This window comes from Hyperoodon ampullatus (assembly GCF_949752795.1).
Source record: "Hyperoodon ampullatus genome assembly, chromosome: 1".
Classification (NCBI taxonomy): domain Eukaryota; kingdom Metazoa; phylum Chordata; class Mammalia; order Artiodactyla; family Ziphiidae; genus Hyperoodon; species Hyperoodon ampullatus.
In genome coordinates this window covers 68594894-68619419 of record NC_136914.1, presented here as the reverse complement: position 1 = coordinate 68619419, position 24526 = coordinate 68594894, and the positions used below count along the sequence as shown (strand labels likewise).

The 24526-nt window shown below is 47.3% G+C and overlaps 1 protein-coding gene across 3 annotated transcripts in view; it reads right to left on the bottom strand.

Annotated features, from left to right (window-relative positions):
• Positions 1-24526, bottom strand: part of SH2D4B (SH2 domain containing 4B) — a gene marked incomplete at its 5' end in the record, with an annotated part of 75366 nt that overhangs the window by 6849 nt on the left and 43991 nt on the right. For 2 of the 3 annotated variants that reach the window (XM_079705407.1, XM_079705409.1), the window contains 2 exons: positions 14657-14781; positions 18818-19034. In XM_079705407.1, coding sequence (XP_079561533.1) covers positions 14657-14781; positions 18818-19034 — 342 coding nt within the window. Of the gene's footprint in view, positions 1-14656; positions 14785-18817; positions 19035-24526 lie in introns of all 3 variants that reach the window. The other variant, XM_079705408.1, reaches the window with a different exon arrangement.

Genomic DNA, 24526 nt, shown 5'->3' with positions numbered 1-24526 from the left:
GGGGGTACTGTGTGCCTGACTCGGACAAGGGGTACTATGACGGAGCCCAGGGGGTACCAGAGCTGCCATGCCTACCCAACGTGGGACTCCTCTAGCAAGCAGTCTTTCCTCCAGAGCTTCCCATCAGAACAACCAAGATGTTCTCTGAGCTGCACTCCCGTATCAGGCTCTTCCTCCCAATAAGCTGTCCTTCCTTCCCTCTGTTCCTTCACCGGTGTCAGACCTGTACCATGTTCAGAAGACTCTCCCCATCTGTCCTGCTCTGTCTCCCCTTTATCCTTCACAGACATTTCCTCCAGTAAAGCTCTTGGACTTCTGCTTCTGGAAGACCTGAACAGACACAGAAATCTTATCTTTGTATTCCAAGTGCCTGGAATGTTGGGGGCTTGTTTGGAGCAGTGATCATGCACATGGACTAAAATCACAGCTCAAGGACTTGATCAATAGGTGGCCTTGGGCAGGTCACTTAAGCCCCTCTGAAACCCAGTTCAGTGACCTCATCTATTAAGTGGTGCTGATTATAACACCTACATCATACAGTTGTTTGAGAACTCATTACGTAAAGGCATGAGTGTGCTTATCACACATGTGAATGTGCCTGAGAACATAATGACTACCCGATACAATGTAACTCATTTGCACTGGATACACTGAATACACTACACACATGCTAGTGTTGGATGTTACCTTGAGCTGGTAGCAGCAATGGTCACAGTACTGCCAAGCTGTGCTGCCCACACCCCGCACACATAGTCCTCTCAAACAGAGGCTGCTGAAGTTGACTTCCTCTGAAGGGGACCACTTGGGTCCCTGGGCCCCAGCCTGGGATATTCCTGGGAGACTCTCCAGGTATCTCAAATAGTAAGCATCTGTGAACCCTGCCTCGTCTTTGATACCTACCTGGGAATCAGAATTGTAATTTGGCCCAAGACCAAAGGTGATACAGCCTCATAGTTCAGGATGGCAAAGAATTTCACAGAAAACCTGACTCCTAAGAGAATTAATTGGTGGCTGAGGGCCGTGTAGGGTGATGGTGAGTGAGGCCGTTACGTTTTCCTGCCCCGTTCACTCTGCTCTCCATCGCTCTCTCTCTTCTGGATCACCTCGAAGCCAAGTGTACTAGGAATTAGCATTAATCATATCCCATCCCATCCCACGTCCCCTCTGAAATACTCTACAACCTCCTGGCCAAGGAAAGAGGGGAGGGCCTCACCTCACCACTTCTGGCTGGGGAGTGAGCTCACCACTGGGATCATGGAAACTTTCTAACTCTGCTAATGACTAGGGTCTTCTGCTGAGGGAGATGGCCTTACCAGACGATGTTCCAGAGTAAGTTGCTCTGGAATGATTATTGGAGTATGCAGCTACACGTTCTTTCTGAGCCAATTCTCACCCCCAGACAATAGGAAATGTAGTTTTTCCAGAAACACTTTCTCTCCTTCCTTCCTTCCTTTCTTCCTTTTTCCTTCCTCCCTTCAATAAATATTCATCAAGAACTCTCTAGGAACCAGGTTCCATGCTGGGCACCTGGGAGTCAGTATTAAATGAGAAACAATTCCTGCCTTCAAGAATCTCTGATTCTGGACTGAAATCAAGATTAGCAGAATTTTTTTAAGGGCGGGCGGGGGAGGGGTGGTGCTCGCTGTAACCAGTGGTGATAAAGGCTATAGGGCGTGGGCTCAGGGAGGCGACCCACCCAGCCCTGGAGCCCAGGGGTGGAAGCGCCAGTTACACTGAAAACAGAAAGGTTAAAACACAGAGGCAAGGAAAGGAGGGCAGTTTGCAAAAGGAATGAGCACACGATTCTTTGTGGCTGGAGGGAGGGCTAAAGTAGGAGCTGGGGGGAGTTCCCTGGCAGTCCAGTGGTTAGGTCTCTGCACTTTCACTGCTGAGGGCACCGGTTCAATCCCTGGTTGGGGAACTAAGATCCCGCAAGCTGTGCAGCACAGCCAAAAATTGATTAATTAATTTTTTTTTTTTAAAGTAGGACCTGGGCAGTGGCATGATGTGTAGAGGCTGGCAAGGGTCAGGCCCCAAGGTGCTCTCCATACCATTAAAAAGGATTATGGACTTAATTCTGAGGGCAATGGGGAGCTACTGATCTTTCCTAAACAGAAGAATGTGAGAATGTTCAAGGGTGGAAAATGGATTGAAAGGTATGGATTGGAGTCATACAAGCCAGGGACTTCAACTCACTGAGGGCTTTTTCACCTAAGTGTTGCTTCACAGCTCCATTTCCACAGTTGTGACATTGGTATCCAGCTCCCAAGCCACTAGTCTACCAGAAGCATTTTCTGTTTTGAAGCAGAAAGGCAAAAGGATACACCAAGGGTCACATGAGAAGCCTTCTATCAAAGCCAGCACTGGGCAGTATCTGGGGACTCAGTGGCCCTCATCTCATTTAGCCTTCCTAACAACCCTACCATCGTCAGTTCATAGCTGAGGACACTGAAGGTCAGCAAGAGAAGTGACTTACCCAAGGTCACAGAGCTATTAAGTGGTGGAGCCAGAATTTGAACTCAAGTCCTCGGACTCCAAGTCCAGTGCTCTTTGCTCTACACCAAGTTATCTCATGCAGAGGACAGCAAGTGCTGTGAAAGACACAAGAAGGAGGAAATTAATGAGGCCTGTAGAAGTCAGGGCAGGATTTATAGAGGCAATGAAGGGGGATGGGAAGTGCACCTTGAAGGCTGGGTAGATGCTAGGTGAGCAGAAAGGAGTGACAATGAGGTGAAAGGAGAGAAGAAGGGGTAAGTGAGTGAAGCGTCACAGTGAAGACCAAGAATGACACAACCATGGGACATTTATATAAATGTGACATAAGTTTAATCTACGTCTCAGGAGGTTAAGAGACATGGAGAATGAAATGAAAGGTCTAACACATGTATAAGCTGAATCCCAAAAAAGAGAGAGGAGAATGAAGAGGAGGGAATATTTCAAGAGTGAATGCTGAGAATTAGTCAAAGACACATAACAGTGAAATGGCACAAAGCTACTCAATGTCTCATTTTGTCAACCAGAGAGAAAAGGCAGATTACCTGCAAAGAATAAAAAATTAAACTGATGGTTGACTTCTCCGTTGCAACAATAGAAGCCAGAGGACAATGAGATAATATCTTCAGAGTGCAGAGAAAAAAATAGTGGTGTTTAATGAAACTCTTTCAAGGTGAAGGGAAAAATAAAGACATCTTCAGAAAAAAAAATTTGAGATTTGACTACTAAGAAAATTCTAGAGGATATACTTCAATTAGAAGAAATATAATCCTAGACAGAGAATCTGAGATGCTAGAAGGAATGATGAGCATGGCTACTGTAGGTCAACTTAAAAATATATGTTGACTTACATTAAAATTGTAAGTTCAACATTATTGTATCTATAATTATAATTGGTAAAGTCAAGATTATACATGGTATGAACAGAATGCTGTATAGAAACTATATGTAAATTATTTGTCAGCATTTCATGCAAGTGTGATTATTTTCTAAGGCCCTTCTAGCTTTGGTTTTATGAAATATGTGAATGTAGTATTTTCATCAATAAAGTTTAATACGCTAAGCATTAGTTTAAAATTTGAATGAGAACAATGTTAGGTAGATATGAAGTTATTTACCACATGTTGTAATGATCATGTTTTGAATTTATTTTAATATGCAGTATTTGAAAAATGTCAATACATAAAGAAAAGGAAATGAGCACAATTAAGTCAATATATTTTAAAGCAATTTTTATAATTTAGCAGACATTGCATCTTAATATAAGTAACTTAAAATCATGTCCTTGTGAAAAAAATAAAAATAAAAATATATATTGACTTACAAAACAATAATAATAATGGGTAATTTGAGGGTTTGAATAAGATAGAACTATAATACTGGACAACATCTTATCAGTTGAGAGAAGGGTGCTTGGAGTTTAAAAAATCTGTTTGTTTAGGAAGAGGGTAAAGATATATATTAACTTTATAATATATTAAGTATGCATGTTAAATCATCTGAATTAACCACTAAAAGATAGGCATTGTTGTTCTGTTGTTCTCCAAACAACAGAAGTGGGAAAATGCAATGAGAAAAAAAAAATTTTTTTCAATGAAGTGTGAAACAAGCTAATCACTGAAAAGTAAATACACTATAGTTCCATTTATATTAAATTGAAAAACTCACAAAGCTAAACACTCTAGTATTTGGAGATCAATATATAAACAATACATGAAGCAAAGAAATGATGGACAAAATACTGAGGATAGGGATCGTATCTGGTGGAAGGAAGAGGGCTGCCCTGGTGAGAAGCACACAGGGGCTTCCAAGGATTGGTGATGTTTCCGCTCCTTAAGTTTTCATTCTGCCCTGCTTTTCACCAGGGTCAGCGGCAGAAGCAAACAGAGGTGTAGCCTGGAAACTGAGGCAGAATCCCAGCATACAGATGGAGGCCCTTGATGGGGACTAAGGGGAACAGGGCACTGGACCTGAGCGGGCCCACAGGTCCCTGATGTGTCCAAGGCTTCTCGGGATGTCAGAGGCAATCCGACTAACTGCAGCGCCCTCTGTGGGGACACTGCCCAAAAAGACAGGGCCAAGGTCAGGGGACAGAGGCCCTTCAGGGCAGCAGCCCCCTTCCCCACGGTTGCATCAGGCGAGGGTGAAAAGGTGGGGCAGGCAGAAGGGAACGTGTACGCTGGCACAGCAGAGAAGCCCAGGCTCCCATCACCCCCACATTAACATCACAGGCAGGAGTTTGCAGCCAGCACACCTGTGAAGTGGAGCCAGCTGCTCCTGACTCCTGTCTGTTACTGCACCTCGAGCACAATTCCCGAGCATTCTTCCTGCCACCTCGCCTAATCATCTCCCTGGATTCCACGCAGATGTTCTCAAACACCAACTACTCCACGTTCGCTATCAAAATAGTCAATATTTGCTCCATCGGTGCTAACCAGTGGCAGCCCCAGGAAAGGAAAGGCACTTACTTGCAAAAGACACTCTGCTCTAATGGACCCATAAATCCACATGTTAGCAAATCCTAAAGCAGACCCGGGATTCAGTTCCCAACTCCTCCGCCACCTCCGTACCTCCGTCCCTGAAATCGTTAGCTTGGAATTGAACCTCAGTAACCAAATGAGCTCCTTTTATTTCTGTTAGAGCTTCTCCCTGAAAAGAAAGGCAGGCAGGCCAGATAGGACGTTTTACTTTTTATGGGTCTCAATTTATCTGACATGCGTATTTCTTAAAGCTTTCACCAAAGCTACACCTCACTGGCCAACAACTCCTCCATTACCTTTCTCATTCATTTTTGTGACTTTCCTTCCCCTTTCTTATTGCTGTACTTTCCAGATGGTATCATTAAGGGGTCTGGAATTATAAATCGCTTCATTCTCAACAGTTTCTCAGAGCATCCTAAAGCCACAGAGATTGTGATGAATGAGTTCAAATGCCTTCATTTTTTTAACTCCAAATGAAATTTAGCCACAGTTATCTGCTGAGACGAGTGTTTCTCTGGACAAGCATCTTGGTTCCAGATATATTATGCACAAGAGGCACCATTCCACGCCCATGACTGCCTGCTCCAAGCTGACATGCCAGGTTCAAATCACTGATGCCGCTGTTCATGACATGGCTGCAACCAACCAGCAAAACGACTTCTGAAACTGGCTACACAAGGATCCTATGTAGCACTAACCTCAACTGGAAGCATAAATTCATTATTTGATTCATGCCAGTCTCACTTCCTGTGAGTTCCACTAGGCCAGTTATTTTCCTCAATATGGTGGACATCAATTGGTCTTGCCCACTCAGGACCATTTGCCCTTCTTCTGTCAAGGTAATGGTGAGCTTCCTATTGGAGGCCGCACCATCCCACTCGGTCTATACAGTTGCAGTGGGATGGACTCTTCCCTGCTCTGGGGATGGTCATGTGACTGAAGCCTAGCCAATCAGAGAGCTCATCCCTCTGGCCATGGTGATTGGTTCAGGAGTGGGCATGTGACCAAACCAGAGCCAACAAGGCAGAATAATTGGACTAATAGCAGAAATTATTTGAGAGAAAAGTATGCCCTATCTGCTGCTGGATTTGAACCCAGGAGAATGAATGCACGCATGCAACCACAGGCTGATGCATTGCTTGAGAATAAAAACAACTTGGAGAGCAACAGAGCGGAGAGATGGAGAGAGGCCAGTTGCTAAAAATTTAAGCTCCCTGGATCAAGCAAAGCCTGAAGCTGGCCTGATGTTTGGGTTTCTCCAGTCACATAAGCCAATAAATTATCTTTTGAGTATACCAGTACGATTTTTTTTCTGTTAATTGCAAGTGAATGTAAGGGGAGGGAAGTCGTGCCATGAGGGGAGGGAAGTCGTCAGTTTTGTTCACCACCACATGCCCTGTACTTAGTACAGTGTCTCACAGACAACAGAAGCTTAATATTAATAATCAACAAATGATTTAACTGCCTTACACAAGGAGCCTGCTCCCTGGTGCCCCTGCCCAGGGAATTCAACAACCCCAAACTCTGACAACTCCCTGTTTTACTCCATTTACTCCATGAGGACTCCATTTATTGCAATTTATTGTGGAGACTGGGATAGCATCCTTCAGGAAGTCTGTGGGAGGCGGCCCCAGCTGCAGGAGGAGCAGACACTTGCCCCAGCCAAGAATAAGGCATGGCAGCTGAAACAGCTGGCCCCACAGCCCAGAGATGGCTGGATGTCTCCTAAAGGAACAGCCATCTCTTCATCCTCAAGGAGACATCCTGGACTGGAAAGGAACTGACTCTCCTGGGCACTGCGTGCCCCAGGGCAGTTTCTTAACCTTTGGAGCCTCTAGTTCCTTACCTTGCGATGGCAGCAAGGCCACAGTGCATCACAGATAGGAGCGTGGACTGTGGAGCCAGACCACCAGGGTTTGAATCCCACCACCCCCACTTACTAACAGTGAACCGCAGGCAAGTGGCCTCACTTCTCTATGCCTCAGTTTCCTCATCTGTGAAATGGGGCTAATGCTAGTAGCAAGCACACAGTGTTATTATGAGCATCAAAGAAGTTAAAGTATGTGATGTGCTTAGAAGAGGGCCCCACATACTGTAAGCACCATGGACCTAACTGCTAGTATTATTACCTCTTCCAGAAAGTTGTGCAAAGGGTAAATGAGGTACTGGATGTTCAATATTTACTGGACACAAAGCTAGCACAAAGGAAATGGTCACTAAATTACCAGGTAAAACATAAAAGCCAGTGTGAGCCCACACGAGGCCAACGAACCACACTTCGTGGATATAGACCAGTGCACACCTGACGGAGGAGTGGTACTAGGTCAGGTACCCCCTGCCCAGGGATGCCACCAGTCCAAGTGGTGCTTCTGGGCACCTCCAGATAGACACAGCCCCACGCAGGGGACAGGGCCTGGAAGCAGGGAAGAAGGGGTTGGTGACAACTTCATGAGATCAGAGAAATTATAGAAAAATAAAAGTGCATTTTCTTTGTACACTTAAATAAACTTGAAATGTGGCTACACAAATGTTGGTAATGCCTTACTGTCTGCAGGGGGCTGACAGTATATTTGTGATGATTACAGGAGAAAACACACGTTAATTGCAAGCCATGTTGATCCCCTGCAGGAAGTGTTTCCAGGAGGTTGAATCCTAAAGCAGGGGACACCCTCCTGCCCCGTGCACTCCCGGGGGCTGATGAGGGGGAGTGTGAATCACAACACCCAAAAGCAGCATCATCACTATTTTAAACGAAAGCTGTAAGCAAATGACGCTGACATGTGAATGTATAAAGAACTTAATTACTAAACAGAAGGTAATTTGGGTCTAAGAAACTTTTAATAATTAAGCATGTGTTACATAAGTCATTTCCAGAAAGCTTCTCAACTACTGTAGTGACCGTACTTTATTCTCTAGCAAATGTCAAAGCCGCCATATTTGTTTCTCAGATAAACAGAGAAAGAAGAGCTCACAGTGGGAAGGTAGGGGGAGAAAAGTCATGTAATCTGATCTAATCCCCATCATACTGGACAACCCACACTTTCACTGTCTTGACCGAAGAGCCATCTGGCCTCTGTTTACACATCCCAGCAGTGGGTGCTCCCAGCTCCTGGAGGTAGTTTATTCCATCTCAGGACAGCTAACTGCTAAAAAAGATGATCAGACTGAACCAAAGTCAGCACCTTGTGATTTTCACCCAGTGCTCCATTTCTTGAGGCCGCTGACCTTGAGGACATTAGTGGTTTGAAGACAGCAGGTGTGCCACCCACCGCAAGTCTGCCACCTCAACCCCATGCCTGTCGTCACAAAAATGTGAGGCCAAGGGCTCTGGCATGAACTGGAGCCCTGGGTGCCAGGGCTGGGATGAGCTTGGGGCTGGGGATTGGTGGGAAACTAGACTACAGGTCCCAGAGCAAAAAAAACCTAACGGCAGTTTCCTGGGTCTAACCTATGATAGAAACTTCCCGGAGTTAGCAAGGTAGGAGGAATCTCTTGTAACCACCAGAAGTATGAATGACACTGTCAGAAGTATATTAGATCAATTACATCAACAGAAATCAAGTTTATTGTCACTCTGTGCTTCTATTTAATCCCTATAGAAAATAAAAAATCAGTTCTATCAAATCCAAGCCATCTAGGTCCCCCAACCCCTGTCCCTTCCCACACATTTTAGTTACCCACACCTGCGCATCAGAAAACAATCTCAGCAAAACATCCAAACTAAAAGTGTTAGGTAGACAAGACACCAAGGGTCTGAAATCAGAAACACGGAATCATAGAGAGCAGAAAGGAAAGAGCTACAATCTTGGGACCACCATTACAGTCGATGCTTTCCTAAAGCAAAAAATAATTTCGCTCTTCTTTGTAATCTTTTTTTGATACCCTATAGCCAGTGCACAATTCTTTTAAAAAGAAGGAAAAAGATTCCTTTATTTCTTAGTTGGAAAAGCTTAAGCAAGAACTTAAGAGAAAAGTAGGTCAACTGACCTACTTTTTTCTTCTTTAGAAATGTTTGCATTTGGGATCAGAGTTGGTAGAAATTTTCCATTCCAAATTCTGCTCAGGAAAGGAAAATTAGCAATCTGACTTGATGAGATGGATCATGACATGCTAATCATCCTTCCAAATGACCCATGTGTTACCCCTCACAGCTTTTAAAAAAATTTCAAGATGGGTATCATATTTATAATGAAAAAATTCAGACTTTTACTTTTTGTGGGGAAGGCTAAATATGTACCATCTTCCTTTTGTGAACAGTCGTTTGATGTCATCTTTCTCTTTACTTCCAAGTGATAGCAGTGGCATACCCTAAGGGTGTGAAGCCACATTTACATGCTTCAAATCCCGATATGCATCTCCAAAAGCTACCGTGTTTATTTATTCCATGTAACAAGTGGAAGTATTTAGTGCAAGTTCTGAACACTTTATAAATATCATACATGTAATCCTTATAACACCACCACTACTTTCTCTACCCCTGGTTTCTTCAGCTAGTCCTTGCTTCACATGGATTTGGTGCCTGGGTCCACACCACCCGGGTCCCCCATTCTGGCTGCCACCTCTCAACAGGTTCCAAAGCCTCACGTAGTTTCCTATCCTTCCACTGATCTTGAAAGCCGAGGACAAGAGCCTAGCTGGCTCACTCTCTCCACCTCAGCCCCAGACACTCTAGCCCCTGAGACTGACCCCAAAGACCAAACAGGGCGCTCCCAGATTTCCCCTCAAGCTGGGCCAGGAGACCAGTGGCAGCTCTGCTCTGGAAGGCCCACGGATTGAGGAGGGGTGAGATTTAAAAGAAAGAACTCGGGCCATGTGTAACAGAAGTTCAAGTGAATATACAGTAAGGGATTGTGAATCCAGAGGAGGCACTTTTTCGCCCCAAGCTCCCTGCCTGGCTAGCAGCATATTCAAGGGGCCGCCAGAGTGGAGGAAAAGCCCTGCATCTTTTCCCAGCTCCCATGCTTACTGCTGGGTGAATAAGGGTGACTTCTCAAGCTTTCTGGTCATCAGCGTCTTCATCTGTAAAGGGCTAACCATGACCAGCTCAAGGAGAAGTTGAGAGCACCTGTGAGATGGTGCACGTCAAACCACTCTGCACGTCTACACAGCCAGGCAAACATACAAGACTTCACGGCAGCATCCGATGATGAACACTGATCAGCCAATTCAAGCCTTTCCTGCTCTGTGCAGCTCAGATAGGATGTGCTGTCCCAGTGCATGCAGTTGTGGGGGACCGGGGGCAGGGGGCAGCGAGCGAGACCCCATTCCCACTCAGCCCCGGCCTCCCCAGGCACAATCCTTCCCACCTCCTAGGGGCTGCCGCCCTGCAGGACTCCTGGAAGGGTCATCCAGACGGGGTGCCCACTGCTGTGCCTCAGTTCCTGGACCACAAACAACATCCGTAATAGGGACACAAATAAGGCAAAGAAGCACAACAGTCACTGGGAGAAGAACACCTCACTCCACAGCCCGCAGACTCCCATCCGGGCGCCTGCTCTGTGGCCGGCCTCACACCCTGGCCAGCCTTCCCCATTCTCCTGACCGCCTGAGAAAACTTTGGAGGTCCTGGGGCAACGCCAGCAGAATCACACTGCATCCCAGATGCTAAGGAGAGAAAGCTCTCAAGGGCCCTCGGGCCACCCATCTGAGGAGTCCAATAGCCGTCCTGCTGCCCAATTGTAGCTGCAACCATCTTTCTTCTATTGAAGTGAAATGTGTCTCTTTAGAACTCCCAGCCCCCAAGCCCCTTTAATAATCTCCCTTTCTCCAGACAGGACTCCAGAGATTGGGGAGTAGTGGCTCTGTTCCCCCCTTCTGCAAGACAAACATTTCCCCAAATAATCACTAAAAATGACTGCTATGACTTCTACATTCTCCCCCCTCCCCCCTTCAAAGACATTCGGATGCACTGTGGTCAAGAGCAAGGTGGACAAGGAACCTGAAGGGAGGGACCCATCCTAGAACCCTGCAGCCCTGGGACCTTCAACACTCCTCTCCTCCACGTGTGCCCTGAAGTCGCAGCATGGGCAGGTAGGAAGCAGTGCCCATTCCACTAAGGACCTCTGCTTTGCACGGAAAGCCACCCCCAGCTGCTGGACCCCCGCAGCCTGCACCATCTACATGGTGCTTGTCAGAAAAGGCGTGATGTGAACACCCCACCTGAATGCAGGACAGGCCATCAGGAGATCCACTCCGGAGCCCCAGCTCCACCATCCACTGCGCAGCCGCAGTCCCTGCCAAGCCCTAACTAAGGGCCAGTCGCAGACAGCCAATGGGTTGCTGCCAGGACAATGAACCACGGACCAAGTGTGACTGTTTTCTAGACTGTTTTCTTTTCTCAGGAAAAGAAATGGGTTCTGACTGAGCCAGTGTTCAGACAGAGGGTATTCTTAATAGTTTTAGATACATGTTGAAGACCAAAAATAGATTTTTTCCCCCCAAAGCCAAGCTTATATGCACTAGCTTTTCTCAGGAGTATTTTTGTATACCAGAAGTCTCTCTTAGAACCGCTGGAACATAACAATGAACCGAGGAGAAACGAGGAATGACTTTAACATTTTCTCTCTCTTTTTAACAGAGGGGACTTTATCAAGAACCCCGTGGTCCCAGCGGGAAGCCAGTTCCTCCTTCCCTCCCGCTCTGTGCTCTGAGCCCACATCCCCAAACTGTTTCCCCAGGGAGGTGGGGTCTCTAGTGGCCCACCTCAGTGCATCAGCACTCATGCCAACGCCTCGTTATGGTGGAAAGAGCACATTTGTTGGCTATATCTTCATACATATCCTGTGGAGTCAATGTTATCATCACAGATGGGGAATTTAAAGGACAGACCCAAGGTCACAGAGCTGCTAGGTTCTAGAGGGGGCCCCAGATCTTCAGACTCCTTGTCCACATCGCTCTTTGGATTACACCTTGACACATCCAAATATGTTTGATAGAAGGGTAGATAATAGAAGTCACAGTAGTCCTTTTTAACCTGCATCTAAAATCCATCTAAGGGCTTCCCTGGTGGCGCAGTGGTTGAGAGTCCGCCTGCCGATGCAGGGGACATGGGTTCATGCCCCGGTCCGGGAAGATCCCACATGCCGCGGAGCGGCTGGGCCCGTGAGCCATGGCCGCTGAGCCTGTGTGTCAGGAGCCTGTGCTCCACAACGGGAGAGGCCACAACAGTGAGAGGCCCGCATACCACAAAAAAATAATAATAATAAAATAAAATAAAATCCATCTACATTAACTAGGAATGCTTTCCCCGGGAAAGAAAAGATTTATATTGAGATTGCGATCGATGGCATGATTGGCTCAAATTCTCCTCCCCTCCCTGTCTTCATACCCTTTGACACATGGCTTTGCAGTTCCTCGCACGAAAGGAGCAGAATATTTTTCCTAGTGCCTCAACTCTGTGACATATTGTGGCCAATGGCACGAGGTGAAAGTGACAGGGTGCTGGTTTGGAGGCTAGACTTCTGGAGCCTAGCATGCTGCCACGTGCTCTCTGGTTCCTGAGAAGAGCATGCCTGGGCTAGCCTGCCAGTCCCAGGAGGAGCCTGAGAGCTACACGGGGCAGAGCCGCCCCAGCGAAGACACCCAGCCAAGACCAGCTGAGAGCAGAGCCCCAGCCAACTTGCAGCAGACTCCCTAACTATTAGACTGTGGGGCAGGAGGTTTCTTCTCTTGTACAGATTAACATGGGGGAGTCCCACCAAGGATGCTGTAGGGAATTGCTACATTGGAAGAGAGAAGTTGGATCATGCCAGGAGTTCCAGACATTGGGATTTTAGGTATAAGTAAAAAGTGTGGAAACCAACATGGGGCTGCTCCCTTTTTGCTCTTCTGAGCAAAGGCAATATATAAAAAAAAATAACTATTGCTTACTATCACCATCAATTCATAAGAGATAGGACATTTTAACACTAAAACTGAGGAGAGGATATCATCTTCGAGTACAACACAGTCCTTTTCAAGCAAAGATAGTTGGCCACCCTCCATATATGAGCCTTTTCCTTTCATCTTGTCACAGATCAATGAAAACTTCGACACATAGCTCTCGTCTGTGGATTAGCAACGTTCCTGCACGCTTTACGGTGGAACTGTCAGAAGAACACGAAATCAGTTACGTAAATTTCGAGACTTAAATCATGGTTCTGTTTCTTCTGTGACAATATAAAAAGTACATGTCTTTTTCATCAGGATAGAAAACAGAGCTAAAGATAAACGTAAGCACCTCTGCCGTGCCTTCTCCGTTGGCTGCCACAAGTGCAGCAGAGCAGCCAGTGGTTCTGACAAACCCCAACCGTGACAGAACTTTTAAGTTGCACTACGCAGGTGCCCAAGATGCTAGTTTTGTGCTTCCATGATTATGATAATATACGAATGAAAAGGAAAGCAGTGATGCAAATGGAACCTCTCACAGGGTCTACAGGGACACATAACAGGGACAGAAGTTAGAGGCAGGGAATCCCCGGGACCAGCTCCTGGGACACACAGTTAGGCCACACGTGAATGTCGACTGTCGACTTTCTGAGCCATAAAGAGCTACCCCATCCTTCTGTTAGATTTGTGGAGGCCCAGGAGAAGGAAGGGGTCTGAAAGTGGACGGTGGTCCTAACAGATTCTGTTATCATTCCAAACTATCCATATCACAGATGCCAGGCTGGCTCTGGCCAGAGGAACGTGAGCAACAATGGCATACATCAGTTCCAGGCAGAAGTTCCGGGAGCCAGTGTGTCACTGGCCATGCCCCTCTTTTTCCCTCTGTCATGAGATCACTGGCATTTCCAGTAGAGGCAACTCCTTCTGTCTGAGGCCCAGGTTAAAGTTCACGACCAACTCCCACTGGGCATGTTACATGGGTAAGAAATGAGTCTTGGCTGGCAGACGTCACTGAGACTTTGGGATCATTTCTCACTGTAGCATAACAAAGCATAATCTGACTGACACAATGGGGATGCTATTGAGGTGAAGAACTCAACATCAGTGGCAACAGAGAAAGAGGGTACATTTGTCTTGGATGTGTTTCTCTACCTGATCCCTGAGCAGGTAAGAAGCAGAGGTGAGGGTTGAATACAGAGATGCCTAAGACACAGGGCCCTGGCCCCTTTGAGCCCACGGCTAACCGGAAAGGCTAGCCTCACCTCTCGTGTGGCTGGGTTTTCTCATTGCTCCCAGATTCACCTCACTCATCAGGCCCTGAGGGGACTCACACACCTACCAGGCCCAATGCAGAGACAGAAGATGCCTCTGAGGAGCCCTGGACGGCCAAGGAGGCTGTGAGGTGAGGGCAGTAGGCAAGAGTCATGTTCATCCCTTCCCAGCAGAGAGGGCAGTGCACGTCCAGAGCCCTGGGGCCTGCAGTCCCCTGGACTCCCGCTCACAGATATTGTGCTTGGTCTCTGACCATCTCCATCAAGGTCACTCAGTGTTTCAGCACACGCCCTGGGGAAGTCAAAGCTTGTGCCTTGAGCTCAACACACTCAGTGAGCAAAGAAAGGACAGACATGGGACCTCTCTCTACTCCACTCCCAGGCCTTGGGAGACCGGCCAGTCTTTGTGGGGCCAGAGTGGAATTAGCAGAGTCTAAAGTCCTTGACTCCTCTGATTGTGGTGGCCCTTCAGGACCCCACACCAACCCCAGAGGGAGGCTGAGATGTGGAAATGATCCACCCCAGGGATCCGGAAAGCCACCCTACCGTGGAACCAGGGGGCGATGGCTTTGGTGCTCCTCTCAAAGCCCGCTCGGCGCGGCAGCTGCTCCTCCTTAAACCAGCGGACTATGACTTCTCTGGAGACAGGACACAGGGGCCGCTCCCAAGTCCTGCTGAGACAGAGACCGAGTGTGGCAGAGTCAGGGAGAGAGCGGGAAGGCAAGAGGGGAAGGAAGGAGGGGGAGGGAGTGGGGAAGACCACGGTGAGAGTGAACAGTCCCGACGCCCACACTCACGCCTGTGGAGAGGATTAAATGAGTCCAGGTACTTGAAGGCGCTTTGCAGATCATAATGTACCAGCTGTTATTGTTTTCCCCAAAAGAAAACTGTTGTCACTTAGTTTGAAAAACAGCCACGCAAGTGCGAGTGCGAAATAGGATAAGAGGGGATGTCAGAGGGAGAGAAAAGGCATATTTGCCCTCTAGAATGGCCAGGGCATAAACATCAGCATGTGTGAAGAAGGATCGTAATGTAATAGGAGCAAAATTATTAATATGTGTGTGTCCTCCGCCCTCCCCAAACCCGCCCTGAAGAGAACTCTGGTTTTGCCCCTCCCCGTCTCACCCACCCCTGCCGTCTAAGGGGACACCTGGCTTGGCCAGCTAGCCTTCCATGTTTATGAGGCAGAACCAGGACAGTGAACAGCCTCAATCTGCTCTGGAAATGGCTGAGCTTCACCACCAAGAAGTAAGAGGGAAAAGGACAGAGGAAAGGGTCACTGCACGGGCTGACTTTTGATGGAGAAGCAGGTGTGGAATTGAAGATCCTGGGGGGAGATGAACAGGGGCACTTGAAGAAGGTCTGAGTAATAAATTAGATGCTTTTTGATATTTTCTCATAAGTCAGCCCAGATTTTAATTGTTATACTGTGGCTCCTGAACGTATACAGAGACGGGGCCACGTGAGACCCCGCTGTACTAGAGCCACACTAACATGAAGCCCAGTAAGGGTCTGACAGCACATTCCCCGTAACAACACACACCACTGTGTGTTGAGGCTGTATGCAGCAAGATCACATTGCACTGCTGTGTGGGATGAAAATAGAGCTTCAGCAGACTTTGGGCCCAGCGTGAACAACCACAGCTTTCTCACCCTTCCACCTGAGTGACAGCAACCTGGCAAATGCTCACACTGTCATTGCTGTCTGTCCACCTAATAGCACTGGCATTTAGAATTCACCACCACTGTCATCGTCTCTTGTGAAATAAACGTCAGCACGAAGTCACGAAGTCTTTGCATTTCCCCTGCACCAGCAAACACTTTGATGCTGAGCCCAGCAGTTCCTGGCAAACCCCAGAATGAGCTCCTATTTTTAATTTACTTGCCCTAAAATGAATCCACATACACACACACAGTAGTGAACACTGTAGATTTTAGAAAAGATGCAATAAGAAAGGCAGAGGGTGAGGTTCCACTGAACAGCTTAAAGCCATCATCAGTGGAGTCTGTTCTCCAAACCCCTTGCTTCCCACTGCCACCTCTGCAGGCTTTTTTTAACACCCCCTCCAACCAGCTTTGCTCCTGTGTATCCGCCCTTGAGGATTTCCCTCTTCTCAGGAACCTCAGGTGCTCTTCCTCTTTATGAAGCAGCACACTGCAGCCCTGCCCCAGCCTCTTCCCTCACACTTGCATTCCCCGATAAATAACTGTGCTCAGGGGGAAAAAATATCCTCTGGTTTCTAGGACTCATTCTCCTTAGAAGGCAAGAGGAGGTTATAAATAACAGCAAGGAAAATTCGTTCACTCTTGTCCCTCTGTTTCTAAGCAGAGAATCTGACTCCCCAGAATATAAATGCTAGGACCAAGTGCTCCAAGAGGCCACCTGGCCAGAAGCCTCACTCCTGCACCTGGAACTCTCTCCCATCAACAATGTGTCTGCCCCCAGCATCACCGGGCAAGCGTGGGCTGGCCGCCGGTGCCGGCCGCCGGTGCCAGCACCACAGTGCTGAGGGCAGTGAGGCCACGGGGACCTGTTCCATGGGGCAGCCACAGGAAGGAGGCTGATGCATGGCTTCTGGTGCCTGGGTCTGCCGCTCCATCTGCATGGTCCCTGGTCCCCCCGCTTCACCCAAGGTGGCACACTGTGGCTGTCACTTCTCTACTGACAGCCACATACAGCGAGCCTGGAGCCAGACTGCAACACAGTTCATGCAGCTCTGTCTTCTGGGCCTGAAGGACAAATTACATGTCTCCTTTAAAAAAAAAAAAGCACAAGAGGAAGAAGGCTTTTCTAACTATGTCTCCAAATCCAGGAAACATAAAAGAAAATCTGACCTTATAAAAATAAAGAACTCCTACGTGACAGAAAACATCATCATAAAAGTCAAAAGACAAATGACAAATTGAGGGGAAAAAATGTTTATCACAAAGAAAAGCATCCCTAATATTTTTCCTAATATTTAAGGAGTTCCTAGAAACAGATGGTGAAAAGACCAATAACACAATGAAGAGGCAGGAAGGGAAATGAACAGACAGAGAGAGAAATACCAAAGGCCCTTAAACATATACAAAATACTTCATCTCACACATAAATAGAAATGCAAATTTGAATTTTCCCTGAGATATTATTTCTCACACAAAACAAAAGTCTGACAACATACTGTTGGCAAGGCTAAAGGATGAGAGTGTTCATTGGTACCACCCCTGTGGAGGGCAAGTGGATGATAACTATCAATACTATAAGTGCATGTAGCCCCTAACCCAGTGGTCCCACTTTTGGGAATCTCTCTTGTAGATAATAGTTGCATGTTTATAAAATTAATGTCTACAAGGTTACTCATTAAGGGCACTGTTGGTAATAACCAAAGATTTCAAACAACACCAATGTCCATTAATAGAGGTTTTGAAAAATAAATCAGAGCACAGCCATGCAGTGGAATACTATGCAGCTGTAAAAAAGAAAACTAAATAAAAATAATCAGGTAAGAATCGATATGTAAAGACCTCCAAAATTTATAGTTAAATGGAAAAAAATCAAGATGCAGAACCATGTGTATGATAGGCAAACTTTTATGCAAAAAAAAAAAAAAAAAAAAAGAGGGAGATACAACTTTTCACCTTGGCAGTTGCAAAGAGGAACTGGGAGGACACATAAACTAAGAACAGTGGTTCCCTGTGCGGGGAAGAGGGAACTGAGTAGATGGACGGCAAGGATGGGAGTCAGCCTTTTCTCCATGTATCTTTTTAAACTTTCTGGTTTGTGAATCATATAAATGACAAGGAAGGAGGAAAGGAAGGGAGGGAAGGAAGGAGGAAACGCAGATGTCAGTTCTCCCGAGGCTGCAGGGAGAGGGAGGGGGTTTTATGAATAATCCTAAATCCCAGTTAAAGCAAAACCCAGACAACCCTCTGTCGTCTGGGGCTGAATGGACTCTTCTGCAGGTTTATTGTTGTTCAGGGAGCAGCAGGCACTCACCATCCAGCCTCTGAGCCCTCCCTCGGGCAGCAGACAATCAGCAATAATGAGGAGGGGAACCAACCTTAGGGCTGGCCTGAGGTGGGCACAGGCGGCAGGTGGAGAGGCTCCAGGCAACCTCTTGATCCTCGGTCCCAGCAATCATGGGCAGTCAGTCACCTGAGCGCCCTTGCGAAACCACTCATCAGCCCAGTGTGTAAGGACCCTCCTGCACTCAACTGCGTTCATCTGCAACCGGCTATCAGAACCCGGGATGCACCAGCATTGCCTGTGGTTACAAAAAGCAGCAGCCAGTTCTGATTCCAGGCTGCTGGGCCACATTTAAGCCATTTGAGGTCTTATATTACAAGTTCTTAACCTGGGGTCTACGGATCTTTTAGAGCTTGAAATTATATGCAAACATTTTGGGGTATTTACATATGTGCATTTCGCAGAGAAGAGGGTACACAGCTTTCTTCAGATTCTCAAAGGAATCCTAGACACCAAAGAGGTGAAGCCTGCCAGAACTCCAGAGTTGGTAGAAATCTCCAACCCCGACTCCTCTTCCCAACTCCTGCCCCATTACACAGACTAGGGCACTGAGGCCAACAGAGGGGAGATGACTAGCCCCAAATTTCACAGCAAGTCGGAGGCAGAGCCGGACTGGATCCCTGGTGCCCTACGCCCCAGCCGCAGGCCCTCCCCCAGATACACCGCGGATGCGGATGCGGGATGCGAGGTCCGCGACCCACCTGCCAGGCACGGCCAGGGGTGAAGGCGGCCCCGGGCCCAGGAGGTGGTGGTAGAGTCTCGCCTCCTGCTCGTGGCTCTGGCCGAGCTCTCGGAACCTGGAGCTGAGGCCAGCGACCGTGCCCTTCTGGATGGCGCGGAGGGAGTGGCGCCGGTACTCGTCCCGGGCGCGCTGGGCTCGGCGCCTCCTCTCCTCATCAGCCGCCTTGGACCGACGCACTGGAAAGGAATAGAGAGCATGTTCTCCCAGACCCGCAGTCCAGGCCATGCACTGAGCAAGCCAGTACATGGCCAGGAGCCCTGGGACTCACCCAGAGTCCCAGGATTCATCCGGATGCACCCACGTGCGCTGCGTGGAGGCTTGGCACCCGGCAATGGCAGGCCCAACCTGAGCCAGCAGCCCTGGGTTAGCCTGTCCCTGTGGGGATAAAGACACTCATGACCGTTTGGGGTGGTCCAGCTGTTCCTGTGGCCCTGTTCCAGAATGAGCAAGCAACTTTTGGATGGAAATTTACATCTCCATGTGTAGTTCTTCCTGGAGTGCCCTGCTCAGAGCAGCTTCTCAAACCCTGTGCCCTGCCTCAAGGACACTTGTCCACCTTGAAGTGGTTGGCATCTCACATACCACTGCCACCACCCGTGCTGATGACAGCTTTCTCTGTGCCAAGCCCTGAGCTCCGGGCCCTCCCTGCAATATCACATTATAGACACTTCCTCCAGCCACCAAGGGAGGAGGGCACATCACTCTGTTTGCACAGAAACCCAGCCTCTGGGAGGTTAAGCAACTTGTCCGAAGTTAAATAGCTAATAAGGGGCAGAGCCAGGGTCAGAACCCAGGTGTGTCTGGCTCTGAAACCCATGCAGCGCTCTACGCCACTCTACCCCACTTCTCAAGCTTCCTTCCATTTTAAAATCAGGCGTATCTGACACCAGAGCCCCTGCTCTTTCCTACAAAAAGCCACAGGAGCATTTAAGACCATCCTGTCCAACCTCCTCATGTTATTCACGTGGAAACTGCTTTCCAAGGAAGGACGCTGACTTGCCTAGCTGGGTCAGTGGCCAAGCCTGGCCAGGCACCACCCTGTCTGCTACCACGGGATGAGTTGTTGGAAACTCTGGAGTCCCAGTTACGGTGCCCTTTCTCTTTGGTTTCCTGTGGCCTTGACAGCTGGTGGGTGAGTGTGTTGGAGGGAAGGGAGAGGATCCTTTGACAGCTGTGTCACGCCACAGGTTCCAGAATGCCACGAGGCCCCTCTCTCTAGCTTCTGTCTTTTCATGTTCCTCAAGGCAGGGTGGACATCTGCAAGTTGCTGCTTCTAAAACTCAAAAGGGAGTCGTGGGGCTGGGAAAGTGCCAAGAGAGGGAACAAAACCTGTTGCAGGTACGGTCTAGAATTAAAACCAATTATTTTGTAGTCTGATTGCATCATGTCAGGCCCCTGTCTGCCTCTAAAATCCAATACTTTTATAGAGAACTCGTGGAGCTGGCCGTGTTCTTCTCGTTGTGCAAGACCTGGGATTGCCCTGGCCCAAGCAGGTCACCCACCCCCCCAGGGAGTAAAATCTTACCCATAGTCTAATTCTACTCCAATCTCTATCCAATACCTGTGTAGCAAGCACCTACAACCCACAAGTCAGAGAACTGTGTTCTGTTAGCATTTGGAGGATACAAGGCACATGGCCCTCATGCTGAAAGAAAGCGTTTCTCCTTCTCAAGTTGTCAAAGTCCACTCTCAAAACATAACATCCCCCAGATCTGAGGAAGGCAGCAGGAAGTCTGTCCCTCAGAAGGTATTTATGGATGTGGAAGTCACATGCAGAGGATCTAATAAGCTGAGAGCTCCAGGGCAGGAGGGGAATTTTCTTTGGTCTATTCACTGATGCATTCCAGCGTCTAGAATACATATGTATCAGTCAGCAGGTGATAATATGCTTGGATGACTGTGCCCAATTAAATACTTAACTCTGCCAGGCCCTGAGCTGGATATAGAGACAGCAAAGACCAGACGCTTCCTTCAAGACACTCAGAGCCTAGCTGGGAAAATAAGACAAATAAATACCTCTAGCATGAGGAGAACAGGGACTGATCAAGTACTGTCAGAGTTTAGGGGCAGTAGCACTCACATTCTATGAGGAAACCAGGAACCACCACAGGAGATGGAGCATCCCACTGGGTCTGGAAAGGTCAACAGGAGTTTTTCCAGAAAAAGAAGAGGGAGGACATCCACTCCAGGGGGAAAAAAAACCCTATATTTCCACTGCAGGTACTAAGAACACCATAGCACCTGCTACCACGAGGCTCAAACAACGCCAGGCTCCCCAGCACAGGCTTTGCGGTCACTAGACTACAAACTAAACATAGAAGCTTGTGCCCTATAAGGGCCAGTGACCTTTGAGTGTTGACAGCCCCTGAGAGACAGTCACACTCAGTGACAGAAGGAAGTCACATGCAAACTAGGAAGACAGACTTTTAGAACTTGGCTAGGAGAGTGCACAAGCTGTGGGTCACAGAGGGACTAAACCCAGCCTCCTAAAACCCAGCTCTAGTTTTGCCATTGTCTTCCTCAGAAGCCTTCAGTGGCTCCCAATGCACACAGGACAAAGGGCAAACCCCTTGGCCCCTAAGGAGCATCCTGCCCGCCCCGCTTTCTTTCCCAGCCCAGTGGGCCTCTGAGCTCCTGCCCACACTCTGTGTTCAGGCGCCACCAAGCTCCCCACCATTCTGCGAACTCTCCCCTGTGCAGCTGTGTCCACCGACTCAGACCAACTGTGATGCCCAGGCAGCAGCCCGGAGGGCACTCGGAGGTGAGGATGCAGCTGAGGCTGCCACAGGAAGCCAGCCCTGCCACCCAGGGGCTGATGTGGAGTCAGACAGGGTTAACGGCAGTTCTGAGAGGGCTCTCTTGGGTCCTTTTCTTTTCTCGTGTTCTTTTTTTGAGACATAATTGACATATGTAAGCTTAAGGTGTACTATGTGCTGATGTGATATACTTAATATATTACAAAATGATTACCACCATAGCATTAGCTAACACCTCCATCAGATCCCATAGTTAATTTTGTGTGGTGAGAACATTTAAGATCTAGTCTCGGCAACTTTGAAGCATACAACATATTATTGTTGACTGTAACCCCTAGGCTGTGCATTAGATCCCCAGAATTTATTCATCTTCTAACTGCAAGTTTGTACCCTTTGACCAACATCTCCCTAACTCCTCCCCACCTCCCCCTTCATCCCCCCACCCCGCCCCCCGGCCCCTGGTAACCACCATTCTACTCTCTGTTTCTACACGTTCGGCTTTTTTAGATTTCACATATAAGTGATATCGTGCAGTATTTTTCTCTGTCTGACTATTTTCAGTTAGCATAATGCCCTGAAGGTCCATGTTTGTTGTTGAAAATGGCAGGATTTCCTTCATTCCCATGGTCTTTATCCAATCATCCGTTGACAGATGTTCATGTTGTTTCTATAGCTTGGCTATTGTGAATAATGTTGCAATAAACATGGGAGTACAGATATCTCTCTAATAGCCTGATTTCATTTCCTTTGGGAATATACCCAGATTGCTGGGTCATATGGTAGTTTATTTTTAATTTTCTGAGGAACCTCCATACCGTTTGCCATAGTGGCTGCACCATTGGACATTCCCACCAACAGTGCACAGGGTTGCCTTTTCTCCCATCCTCATTAACACTCCATGCCAGCTTTCTTAAGAAAGTCCCTGAATGCCTCTAGGCATCACTTTACACCGCTGTCAAAATGAGAATGACATGAATGTCTGCCACACTGAGTTACTGTGAAGATTAAATGAAACGTAAAATTCTATAAACTATGAAGTACTTTTTTTAAAGCAATGTCTTACTAAATTAGGCCTCTGAACTTGATCCTTTCTTCAAATTTCCCAAAGCCTGATTCTGGAACCTAGCTGCCTGGGTTCAGATCTCAACTTCATTTACCAGCTGTGTGACACTGGACAAGTTACTTAATCACCCTGGGCCTCCGTTGCCTCAAAAGTAAAATGGACATAATAAGAGTCCCTACTTCATAAAGTTGTTATGAGTTGTTAAGAGAGCTAATAATATAAACCACTTAGATCTATGTCAGGTACATTTTAAGCACCATGGTAAGTGTTAGCTAAAGCTTTTATTTTCATTAGCCCTGGCATTGCCATGTTCAAAATGTAGCCATAAACAATTCTTGGCCAGTCCAGGAGCGGGCACACTTGATGCTCGGTCACATGAAATCTGGGTCTGTTTACAAGCAGTGCGGGATCTTAGTTCCCCGACCAGGGATTGAACCCGGGGCCGTGGCAGTGAAAGTGCCAAGTCCTAACCACTGGACTGCCAGGTACTCCCAGCTTACCCTAAATTAAGCTTTGAAATCTTAAAAGGTTGCTTCTGTTCCTTCTCTGAATCCGGGATAGATTCGAACTGTATCATATGACTCTGCCATGGAAACCCTCAGCCAGAATTCGAAGTTTTTTCTTCTATCCCATTGAAAACAACCATAAGCATCTTGTGCCCTGAAGCAGCAAGTATCGGACAGTCCTTGTCCCCGGAGGATGCACTGCAGAGATGAGGGCCCCAACCGAGTCACCGGCTTCCTCCCACGGCCCAAGTTCCCAGGGCCTGCACTGCACGCAGAACAAAGGGGGGCCATGGCCATTCCCACTTCTAAGGTAGGTTCCAGGGTCTCCTTTCTCCATCTCATCTCTCAGAAATACATAAAGACAGCTGAGCAGCATGAAAACACTGATGACCAGAAGAAAAGCTGAATTTAGAGACTGAAAAAATGGACCAACCACAATAAGATTCCTCTTCACACCTATTTGGATAGCTATTTTTTTTTTAATTTTTAAATTTAAAAAAAAAGGATGAAAATAGCAAGTATTGGCAAGGACATGGAGAAATTGGAACCCTTATGCATTGTTGGTGGGAATGTGAAATGGTGCAGCTGCTGTGGAAAATAGTACAGCAGTTCCATAAAAAATTAAACATACAATTACCATACGATCCAGCAATGCCAATTCTGGATATATACCCAAAAGAATTGAAAGCAGGAATTCAAACAAATATTTGTACAGCCATGTTCATAACAGCATGATTAACAATAGCCAAAAGGTGGAAATAACCCAAATGTCCATTGATGGATAAATAAAGAAAATATAGTATACACATACAAGTAACAGTATCCAGCCTTCAAAATGGGAGGAAATTCTGACACATGCTACAACATGGATGAATCTTAAAGACATTATGCTAAGTGAATAAGCCAGCCGCAAAAGGACAAACATTGTATGATTTCACTTACACTCCACTTATTGCACTTAGAGTAGTTAAATTCAGAGAGTAGAAAGTGGCAGCTGCCAGGGGCTACAGGAAGGGTGAAATGAGTTATAGTTTAATGGGGACAAAGTTTCAGTGTGGGAAGATAACCAACGTTGGAGGTGGGTGGTGGTAATGGTAACACAACACTATGAATGTACTAAATGCCACTGAACTACACAACTTAATATGGTTAAAATGGCCAATTTTAAGTTGTATATTTTACCACAATTTATTTGGGTTTTTTTACCTTTTTGCGGGGGGAGGGCCGTGCCATACAGGATGCGGGATCTTAGTTCCCTGACCAGGAATCAAACCTGCTCCCCTGCATTGGGAGCACGGAATCTTAACCACTGGACCACCAGGGAAGTCCCCTACCACAATTAA